Genomic DNA, 11,971 nt, shown 5'->3' on the forward strand with positions numbered 1-11,971 from the left:
CGAATGCTTAATTTATACCTAGTGGTGCATTGGATGCAAAATTTATATGTTCAACTAACTTTTTCACCATTTTTTATTCGTGCCAGAAGTAATAAAATTATGATATTTGTACAGTTTCTATGAATTTTTAAAATTGGGTTATTGGACTTTTTAAGCATCTAGTCTACTGCAACGGCATCAAAGAAGGACTAAAACTAGATTAGTTTTGAGTAGAACAGTTTGAAAAGAAGCTAATAGAAAAGCCAATGAAAGTTGAGAACAAATCTAGTGGAATGAGAAGCTAATCGAAAGCTAATGAAATTGAAAAGAGGCAACTGTTGCAACGTGGTTTCAACATAGGAAAGATACATTCACATCATTGACTGAACAAAAACAGAACCAATATCAGTTTCCATGTTTCAGGAATAACTTTAACTGAGTTTTTGGACTTCAAGTAGCCTTCTTGCTCGTGTACCTGGTTGCACAGGCGGCATACACCAGAAGGTTCAAAAAACTCAGCCCAGCAAGAAGCCAGAAGTAATAATCTAGGTGCCCCTCGTTCAAATTGTCAGGAATCCATCCGATCTGCCCTCCTCGAGTTGTTATCGATGCTACTACAGTCACAATGAAGGAACTCAAGTAGTTTCCAAGTGCAGTTGTGAGAAGCGATAGTGCACTGCATAGACTTCTCATTGCATCGGGAGATTGATCGTAGAAAAATTCAAGTGACCCAATGAATGTGAATACTTCGGCTGCTCCAACTAGAAAATACTGTGGCATCTGCCATAAAATGCTCAAGGGGACAGCCTCTTTCTCATGAATTAAACCCTCAGCCTTGGCGATGTTCAGTCGCCAGATCTCGACCACTGCAGCTGCTGCCATAGCTAGTATGGAGACGAACAGGCCGATGCCCATCCTTTGCAATTCTGAAAAGCCTCTTTCTTTGCCTGTGAATTTCCTCACCACTGGAACAAGAATGCTGTCATAGACTGGCACCCATATGATCACACTGATAACGTCAAATGTTGAAAGAGATGCAGGTGGAATGGTGAAGGAGCCTATTTTTGTGTCCATCACCATTCCTTGCTCAACAAACATAGTAGATATCTGTGCATAGACTGCAGAGAAAACTATGGTAGTTGCCCAGACGGGGAACATCCGAACCAGAATCTTCAATTCTTCCACTTGAGTGACAGTACACAGTCTCCATGGGTTTGAAAAGCTTTCAGCGTTTGTATCCGTTTCTGTCACAGTAGCAGCTTTGTCGAGAAATCTGTAGAACAAAACATAAAAGGAATTATTAAAACTGAGACTGCATAAACAGTTATTTTCTTGAAGAAGTGTCTCTCCAAATGCAGAGATGGTGATAATATGGTCCAAATGCAGAGATGGTGATAATATGAAGAAGTGTCTCTCCAAATGCAGAGATGGTGATAATATCAAGCATTAAAATCCTTTAGGCACTTAAAAGGAATTATTAAAACTGAGACTGCATAAGCCCATTTCTCTGAGATAACCATTTGGATGCAAATATATTTTCTCCAAACTTACTGAACTGTTCTACAATTTGAAATTTCCAACCAAAAAATATCCTTATGCAGAGAAGCGCTTACACATGTACACAAAATTCAGTGCACGATCCTTCTGACTTATGCAACTCTAATTGCTTTTTTTATGTGATCTTTTTAGTCACAGAATGCAGATGTAACAAGAGTCCAATCACAATCATACAAGAGATCCACTATAGAAAACTCACAATAAAAAAACAAGAGATCTGCATCAAGCTTCTTCAGTTGTTCGCTAAGTTCTTCACAGAGATAATTTAAGAATGATACAATAGGGCTTCTCAGTCAATGTTGTATGAAAGATAAGAGTTTTACCTGAGTTCATCTGTGTGTTCTATTTTTCGACTTCCTTTGATTGCAGAGGACTTCTCAGGCACTTCATATAGGAGAGTAAGTGTCATGAGGCACAAGTACTTTCCATTTGCGAAATGAGGAAATAATCACCTGGCACATCCTTACAATAGGGCTTCCTCCAGGTTTTTGAAATCTATATAGTGGGGTGCCAAAGAAAAAACTCAGTATTGCTAATCCCATAAATAATGTAGGGATTGCGAAACCCAAGCCCCATCCATAATTGTCTTGTATCCAAACTAAAAGGCTGCTAGATATTAGAGCACCAATATTAATAGAGAAGTAAAACCAATTAAAAAAAGATCCCTTCTTCACTCGCTCTCTCGGATCAGTATCATCAAACTGGTCGGCTCCAAATGAAGAAACACAAGGTTTAATCCCACCAGTCCCTAGTGAAATCAGGTAGAGTCCACTGAAAAAGATAGCATATTGAAATGCACTTGCTTCCGGGCAAAATGATCCTATACAGGCTGGAGGCTTAAATGCAGGAACTGAAGCTGAAAGGGTCAATGTAGCCATTCCCTACAAGTAATAAACAACACTAATTATCTTAACAAAAGGAAAATTGATCTTATCACCCTAAATGGAATTGGACGACAAGGACAAGATAATGTTGCACTGAGTAATACTTACAAGGAAGTATACTGTTGAAAATACTGCAATTGTCCAATATCTTCCCCAATATGCATCGGCTAAAATTGCTCCAATCAGTGGAGTAATATAGCAGGTACCTTGCCATGTTGTGACATTTCTTGCAGCTGAGGCATTTCCTTGATGCAGCTTGTTCTTCAAGTAAGTGACAAGATTTGTAGATATTCCATAGTACGCTAAACGCTCACAACACTCATTCCCTATAATTTGTATTTTTAAAAATAGAAATTTAAGCTGATTCAAAATAGGAAATAAAAAAGAGTTTGAAAATACATACCAAGAATGAAGGGGCATGCTCTCCAGTTGCCTGTGGATTCCTTTAAAACAGGGTTTCCATGAATGTCCACAGATCCATCTCCAGTATATGGCCCTTTATTTTCATTCTTCAAACCCACCAATTTGAAGTAATAAATAAAGGAGGTCTACTCACTTATGTAAAACATTTATATGATAAAAAAAAATGTAAATCAAGATTTCTTGTCTGAAGTACTCAAAATCATAGGAATCCAAGTGAATAAAAAATCCACAAAATTTTGAACAATAATATGCAAGAAAATAATGTGAATTCATTATCCTCCTATGTTACAATTGAAAGGTTATCATAGCTTGCAAATTCAATACTGCTACCAGTCAGCCAAAAGATCTAATAAAGGTGATCATTAGATGGGTTGGGTCTGGCAATGGCCAAACAGATCAGGCTTATATGTTTCTTTTCTTGTCCAAGTCAAGTCCAAGTCCATAATCAGTCTAAATATTTTTGTCCAAGACTGGCTGGTGTAAAGTGCATAATTATAAAAACCAAGCCAGAAGTCCAACCAACTGAGTTTCAGGTCACTAGTTTAATGGTAAAATGGTAGATCAATTAGTTATACTGTAGAACAATCCTGATATTGACTCAGTCGAGTCTATTAGCCAGACCAACTTATTAGATCCAGCAATTAAATTGCAAATTTATTGATTTTATTAATGAACTTAGGTAATAAAGAAGTTTAAACTAATACATAATCATGCATAGAGAAATGTAAGAAAAATAATTTATTAGTACATATAGTATTGATATAAAAATTAGAATAATCAACTTGGAATTATATTTTAAGTAGAAGATTTTATAATTTTTAAGATCAGGTTAAAATATGAAAAATTAATTATGGCCTTGTCCGTAATTTAATTACTTGAAATTACAAAAGGTAATTAATTAAAAAGAGGCGGCTGGTTTTGTGATCCAATTGGTTTTTAAGTGTTTTTTTTTTTTTTTTTTGCACATGAAAGCCATGAGCTAACCTAAACAGACGAATCATTTTATTACAATTTTTTCCAATCTGGCAGCCTGATCTAGTCTTTATAACTATGGCATAGTGTAAAATGATAGCAAAAAATAATAATACAGTTATTATTTATAAATTTATATCTACACTAATAAATAGAATTTTTAAAAATTTAATCAAGTTATCATTTCACCATATTTAAGAATAATCTATATTAATCACAATTAACTAACCCAATTATTATTAATGTTACATAAAATGATATAACTTTTCAATATAAAGTCATAATATATTTAAAATGTAGTTTAAATTTAAATAAAATTATTCTACCTATAGTTATTTATTAGAAAAGTGAAATCTTCTTTCTCTTGTCACACCCTCAGCTCACTCACATGATTAACTTACTATAACGATTATAAGACTTATTAATACTTTAACTTTTCATCATTAAATATCAAATAAAATCCTCAACCAAAACATATTTATATCTATAAATCTAACTAGTTACCCACTTGCCAATGGACACAACATTATTAATTAACCCATGACAAATTAATAATATTTATAAATCAACCCTACCAACACACGCCTAACCTAGTCATATTTATTAATTAATCCCCCACATAAAATTCTTGGTTTCCCTCCTAATGGAGTTTCTCCATTGGTTGTGATGCAGACCTATCAGCTTCTTCCCTTCTCACTACCTCTCTTCTGCGACTAGATGAATCTCCACCACACCAACTTCCAACAGAGCTCCTCACAACTTAGCAAAACACGCAGACCATTTCTCTTGCATAGCTTTCAGTGTTGTCCCCTTCATGATCTAGCACCACAACCTTGTGGCAACGAGAAGTCATGATACCTTGCGATACGAAAAGATACCAATCGACTCAGACAATATAACTACATAATGGCCATGCCAACATATTCAGTTAGCAAGCAGAACCGTAAGTTTGCATCATACCTAAACAACATGAGATTTCAATCCTTGCCCATGACTACCCTACCTATTTAGTTAGGTATGGCATATTATGGGAATTCGACACATGTTTCAACAACAAAATAGATACCAGATAGGTTTGGATTTAAAGCCTCAACCATTGATGCCTGAATAAACATCTTAAAATACCTAAGGTTTCACTTTGCTTTGTTACATATTAAAGCCATGCAACCTCTTTAATTAGGTATGGATGTCCACCTGCATTAGTATAACTAGAGCAATAGAAACCTTAGACATGCATTGGGATGGGTCGGTACCCTATCTGTTGTCATCCCTAACATGTATGTGAAGTGCATAATCACTAATCATGAGAAGACCCCCTTTGGTTACAAGGCAAAATGCCAATGACTAACAATTGAACCTCGTTTGGTAGGAGATTGATGTGATCACTTACCCTTCTATGCTCTGATCAAAAGCAAATGTATAGGAAGATGAATATCCAGTATAGTTGCATAGTTATAAATTAATCACTCAATAGTTCATTAAATTTTCAATTTGACATGAAAAATACCACAATGTAGAAACATTTTTCTGATGTTGGGCATACTTGAGATCCCATTTCAGCATATGTAAAGTCAAATATGAGAAAAAAGTAACTTTTTCCTATATAAATGAGCTTTTTTGCTCACTGTGTGAAAGGTGTACCCTACCGCAATAACCAAATCTTTCAGAATGTACCATGAGTCATGATAACAAATCAGATTACTTGAATGACTCGCCCTTAACACAGTATATATTTAACCTTAAAAAAAAAAAAAGAACTCTGCATCAGAAAGCTCATTCATAAATCCAAGTTGGTCAAGGGATTCTTAGCTGACTGAGAATATGTGCATGTAAGTTTATTGTACCTCTTAAATGTCTCGGATGAAAAATGTGGCAAATTGGCTACAAAGACAAACTTAAAAAGAAAACAATTACGGACTGTTCTTATGATGGCTGTAGCATTGATCTAAGAAGTTTCTACTAGGGAAACCATAGTGAAAACTCAAAATTTATTAGCGAATGTGAATTTCTGCCACTTTAAATTAATGAAAAACTGGCCTTCCATAAGCTCATGAAGTTTTTCATCAAATCAAAATCTTTTCAGAGCTTGTGAAAATCTAAACTCTTTAATTTTTTTTTTAAAAAGACCTATGCTTTCCAGTCGCAATACATATCAAAAAAACACAACACAAAATCCCTAAAATATTTTCAGTTTTTCATCAAATCAAAATCTTTTCAGAGCTTGTGAAAATCTAAACTCTTTAATTTTTTTTAAAAGACCTATGATTTCCAGTCGCAATACATATCAAACAAAAACAACACAAAATCCCTAAAATATTTCTGGTGAAAAAAACTACTACTACTTATCATGTAAAACTACAAACCAGCGTTGGTTATGTTGTAGTATTAAAGGATCGATACTTTTTTTCCCTTCACGAATGACAAGCTAACATGGCTTGGAAGCCAAGAATAGTATCGCAATCAATCGAAACCCCAAATTCAAAACAGAAACAAAAATCTCACATACTAACTAATTTTGAAAGATATAGGAATTCACTAGCAGCAATTAATCAAAAAGATAATAATCTCGCAATTAACCAACTCAAAGATCCGAATCACAGGTCAACTATTGCGATAAAAAAAACATCAAAAGGCCCGCAAAGTCCATAAAAAACGAAGACCTGTTACGCACAAGCAGCTTGTAAGAAAGCAAATTTAAGCAAACTATATGCAGAAACGCAATGAGAAGAGGCGATCAAACCTCAGGCACGAGCGCTTCTTCCAAAGAAGCGCTCTGCTCGTCTTGCAAGGATCCCATCGGTCGTTTTCGCACAGAACAGATTCCTGATCCCTTTTCTCGCGGCCCACCCAATACCCGCCGGAGATTATAAAGACAAGACCACCTTCCGTCTCCGTTAAGAAACTAAAACAAAAGGGACCCACACGATCAACCCACTCTGTTACCCCGTTGAGCATTAGTGGGTCCATCGCGGTGCGATCTGGTTGACGTGCGTTTTGAAGGTGCTCCATATATTGCGTCCAAGTTGAGCATTGCCGTTGGATACGCCACCGAGGGCAACGTACCGTCGCACGACACCTTCAATTTTGGGAATGCAGCCGCTACGTGCGTTATTCACATGAACAGGGCCTTACTCACCGTAAGATCATCGTATAGTTAATCCTAGCCGTTTACTTGACGATCGGCCAAGATTAGATAGGAGCTGATCGTTCGGAGAAAAACAACCTTGCAACTGATTTCTGAGCCAACACAATTACAGCTTAATATATTTTTTAAATAATTAAAACAAATATCACTCAAATATTTCTTTAATCTCTTAAAACTATTAATTCATGTAAACGGTGGATGTTGTCCAACAGCGTAATTTCCACAACCTTATCCATCTTTGTTCACACTCCGTCCATCGCTTGTCTCCGATTTGACTTGATCCGAGCTAGAGCCATGGGGAGGGGGTCGATGGATCGGGCTGCTGCAGCAGCGGCGTTGCTGATTTTGTGCTTCGGGATCGCCGGAGTCGCGTCGGACGCTTCCGATCACCGCTACAAGAAGGGGGACCCCGTCCCTCTCTACGCCAACAAGGTCGGTCCTTTCCATAACCCTAGGTGAGGTCCTCTTAATCTTCGGCAGAGTAACCTCTGTTCTGATAGATCTATTGATTTTTTTTTTTGTTTGTTTTTACGCTTCCTTTCTTCCATCTGTTTCCGGGAGGTCGAATTCGCCGAGAATGATCCGCTGATTTCTCCTTTGGCAAGAAAAATATGTTGACTTGTAAAGTGAAAGATGTACCTCCTGATTTATTGTTAAAAATATGTGCTGCTTTTGCCATTTAGAATTTGTCGGATTATTTGATGGTCTCTGACTCTTCAGTTTGAGTGGATGGTGTTGTATCCGTTGAGTTCCAGCTAATCTTGATTATAAACATGTGAATAAAAATATTTTGAAGTCATGCGTACCTTTATGACAGCGATTTCGTTGAAGATGAACTTCTCAAATTGTTAAAAGTCCGTGTTCTGTACTGTCAGCTAAATGTTATTCTTAAAAGATTTTTTTTGTTGCTTATACACGTATTTCTTTACAGTGAAACTTATCGCTACTTCGATCTACCCTTTTGCACTCCAGGTTGGTTGTGATCTATTTCTCTGGCTATATGTTCGATAATATTCTTGGGATGTTCACTATCTTTTTTGGATTAACACTGACAACAGAGCATTTAAAAGAGAAAAGGGAAGCCCTTGGTGAAGTTTTGAATGGAGATCGCCTTGTTGATGCTCCCTACAAGCTTGATTTCCGAGAAGATTTTAAATTCAAGGTGCTTTGCCAGAAGAAGCTCAAACCAGAAGATGTTGCTACGTTTAGGGATGCTGTCGCCAAGGATTACTATTTCCAGATGTACTATGATGACCTCCCTATCTGGGGATTTGTTGGGAAAGTTGACAAGGAAGGAAAAGATCTGGGTGATTACAAATACTATCTTTACCGACAAATGCAATTTGATATACTCTACAATGAGGATCGTGTGATTGAGATTAGTGTTCATACTGATCCTACTGCACTGGTGGATATCACTGAGGACAGGGATATGGAGGTAGATTTTACCTACTCTGCTAACTGGAAGGAGACAAAAACAACATTCAAGAAGAGGATGGAGAAGTACTCACAAACCTCTTCACAGCCTCATCATCTGGAGATTCACTGGTTCTCCATCATAAACTCATGTGTTACTGTTCTTCTATTGACTGGGTTCCTTGCAACAATTCTCATGCGTGTGCTGAAGAATGATTTTGTGAAGTGCGTATCAAGTTCCAACTTCTAATTATCATGATTTTTTTTTCTATAAGTTTAATCAATGGTGAATCAATGACAAAGCAGAACCTTGACATGGCTAATATAATACTAGTAAAATCAGTGTACTTGTTCAAGATAAACAATGGAGTTTACCCTTGTGTCCTCTAAATTTTGTTTATTATATCTTCTGATTAGAGTCCCAATATCCATCTACCAATAAATGGGACATTTGGCTTCTGTTTGCTTTTCTCCCCATTTCATTCTTGCCAAATTATCTGCAAACCTGATGTCAAACATCTTCATTGTGTTTCTTAGGTATGCTCATGACGAGGAATCTACTGAGGAGCAAGAAGAGACTGGGTGGAAGTACATCCATGGTGACGTCTTTAGGTTTCCAAAAAACAAGTCACTTTTTGCTGCATGTCTTGGTTCTGGCACTCAGTTGTTTGCTCTGTAAGTACATTCAGTAAAGCTATTGGGTACCACTATAACTGATCTATATAAATCACTTGTTGCATTTAGTTAGGGTGTTTTAGATATCTTAGCAGTTGTTGTATTTTAAGTACTGCATTAGGCGGCAATTTCTATCTGATAATGTTTACTAAGAATTGATTTTCTTTTCCTTTCTTGATATGTATTGCAGCACCGTGTTCATTTTTATTCTTGCACTAGTTGGGGTTTTCTATCCTTACAACCGCGGGTCTCTGTTCACTGCTCTGGTGGTAATATATGCACTTACTTCTGGCATTGCTGGATATACTGCTACCTCTTTCTACTGTCAACTTGAAGGGACAAACTGGGTACATTCTTTATTTTATATATAATCTTTTTTTAATTGTTTTCCCTTTGCTCTCCTCGTGTTTTGTAGTAGCCATGGTTGCATCAATGCATGCATAAAATCAAACATTCCATAGCTGAAAGTTAGAATTCATGTATGATCCATCAGCAAATTGGTTTGTGGTTAGATGTGATTTTTCTCCCTTTTTCTTTGTGACAGGTAAGGAATTTGCTGTTGACAGGATGCCTTTTCTGTGGACCTTTGTTCCTGACATTCTGCTTTCTGAATACTGTTGCTATTGTGTATAGCGCTACTGCTGCATTACCATTTGGAACCATTGTTGTTATTGCTCTCATATGGGTATTGGTAACTGCTCCATTGCTTGTTTTGGGTGGAATTGCTGGTAAAAATAGCAAATCAGAGTTTCAAGCCCCTTGCCAGACAAAGAAGTATCCAAGAGAAATTCCCCCATTGCCTTGGTACCGAGGAACAATCCCACAGATGGCAATGGCTGGTTTTCTTCCTTTCAGTGCAATTTACATTGAACTTTACTACATATTTGCTAGTGTGTGGGGCCACAGGATATACACGATCTACAGTATTCTGTTCATAGTATTCATCATCCTTCTTATTGTGACAGCATTCATTACAATTGCACTAACCTACTTTCAACTTGCTGCTGAAGACCATGAATGGTGGTGGAGGTAAAAGCCACTATCTATTGTTCTTCAGCTCTGTAAGCTATCATTTCTACATACCGGTGTTTCTATATCAAAGTTTAGTGCATTTGCATTCCCATCTCGTCAACATCAAATACCTGCTGCTTATAATGGATTCTTTGATTTTATCAGCTACCTATTTACGTTTTGGTAAACATTTTTCTTGTATCCGTTTAACCGTGTGGCAGTGATGCTTCAACTAAGATAATAATAATATCCTGCAGATACTTGTGCTGCCGTGGATCTTTCTCAGATTTGAGGTGTACGCTAGTATAACAGTAGATCTGTAGTTTCAGTAAACTTGTCAATGTACGGGATAACTGCAATCTGTTCCCCGGATCAGTTATTCCAAGTCTTTAAACATGAATGATGCACTTGATCAAGTTTCATAGAGGCTAATTTGATTTTCTTTTTTATATTTTAGCAGTATTTAAATGGCCAAGAAACAGTTCAACACATGATTCTATGTCCATCATCCATTCTCCATAGAATGGAGCTAATTATTGGCTTATCCAAATGCAGGTCTTTCTTATGTGGGGGATCCACTGGTCTATTTGTATATGCCTACTGTTTGTACTACTACTATGCCCGCTCGGACATGTCTGGATTTTTGCAGACGTCCTTCTTCTTTGGTTATATGGCTTGCATCTGCTATGGCTTCTTCTTGTTGCTCGGCATGGTTGGATTCCATGCGGCTTTGCTGTTCGTACGCCACATCTACAGATCGATAAAGTGTGAGTAGCATATCAGTACCCATGATTGGCGGCGAGTAGCATATCAGTACCCATGATTGATTGCCCGGCAAAGGTAGCCTGCTGAATCTTGCTTTGGGACCAGGAGTAATGGCATTCCGGAAAGTCTAGTTACTGTTTGTTAAAGATAGGTGGCGAGTTACTTCCCATCACGTAGTCGAATGTAAGAGCCTCTCGTGGCTGCTCATTCTTTCTCACTTGTACTGTGAAACAGCTTGGCAACACTTGATCTACGTGTTAAGAGGCATCTTCCTGATTGCTGTGTGATAATTTTACGACTTCTCATGTATCAATTTGATTGTGCCCCTACCAAATGATGGTACGATCTACTACATATAAAATTGGGTTTAATATGCTCCTTTATGTAAAAGGTGGAATCCGTCATCTTAGCGGTTCGACACGGTTGGTCTTACGATCATTTGTGAGGAGGTAAATCGAGAAATTGTAGTTGGTCACGACGGAGGAGGGTATTATTTGACTTCGTCAAGATTTGAACCATTGTCCTCTTTCTACAAGTCTACTCCATCGTAACCAATTCAGTTTTGCCCCAGGGGTTAAAATTGTATTGGATAAACTTTTATAGTAATTGGTTCTACCGCTGAAACAGTTCTATATCAGAAAACCTTTTAAGGGATTTTTTAGAGGTATAGTACCATTATGTTGATAAGAGTCTACTGCCGAAACAGCATCTCAATCAACAAATACATATTGCTAAGATGACTCGAATCGAAACAACACCTCAGTTAACAAATAAATGTTGCTAAGAAAACTCGTATCCGGAACCTCAGACAACACACGTCTCCATGCTTACCACTTGGGATAAGGCACTTCGACCGTTTAATATGCTCCCGAGGCATAATTGAGTTGGTTAACGTGGGATAGATTTATTGAAATGGGTAAGGATCGAATTTCGACGAAGTCGAGGCAATGTCTTCCTCCGTAGTGGTTAATTATAGCTTCTTGATTTATCTCCTCATAGATGATTATGGGATTGACCATGTGAGATTGCTAGAATAACGAATTCTACCTTAATATCGAAGAAGGTTTAACATGTTCTATGGGTTGGGTTGGGTCAACACCACTTTATGTTGCAAGTCATACTTGATATGTTTGAGTCCAATTGA

General features: G+C 37.2%; 2 protein-coding genes across 2 annotated transcripts; one reads left to right on the plus strand and one right to left on the minus strand.

The window, feature by feature from the left end:
• Positions 1-268: 268 nt before the first annotated feature.
• LOC141831391 (protein NRT1/ PTR FAMILY 8.3-like) lies at positions 269-6,640 on the minus strand. The gene is given in 6 exon segments (XM_074718748.1): positions 269-1,252; positions 1,860-1,937; positions 1,939-2,417; positions 2,529-2,746; positions 2,824-2,929; positions 6,556-6,640. Coding segments are annotated over 6 exon segments (1,761 nt in total). The 5' UTR covers positions 6,613-6,640; the 3' UTR covers positions 269-429.
• Positions 6,641-7,176: 536 nt separating this feature from the next.
• On the plus strand, positions 7,177-11,098 carry LOC141831390 (transmembrane 9 superfamily member 3-like). The gene is made up of 7 exons (XM_074718746.1): positions 7,177-7,415; positions 7,892-7,932; positions 8,019-8,601; positions 8,914-9,051; positions 9,242-9,398; positions 9,596-10,080; positions 10,618-11,098. The coding sequence occupies exons 1-7, from the start codon at positions 7,255-7,257 to the stop codon at positions 10,835-10,837; spliced, it is 1,785 nt and encodes a 594-aa protein (XP_074574847.1). The 5' UTR covers positions 7,177-7,254; the 3' UTR covers positions 10,838-11,098.
• Positions 11,099-11,971: the final 873 nt, after the last annotated feature.

This window comes from Curcuma longa, chromosome 7, assembly GCF_044706935.1.
Source record: "Curcuma longa cultivar G26 ecotype Majalengka, Jawa Barat chromosome 7, ITB_CL_G26_1.1, whole genome shotgun sequence".
Classification (NCBI taxonomy): domain Eukaryota; kingdom Viridiplantae; phylum Streptophyta; class Magnoliopsida; order Zingiberales; family Zingiberaceae; genus Curcuma; species Curcuma longa.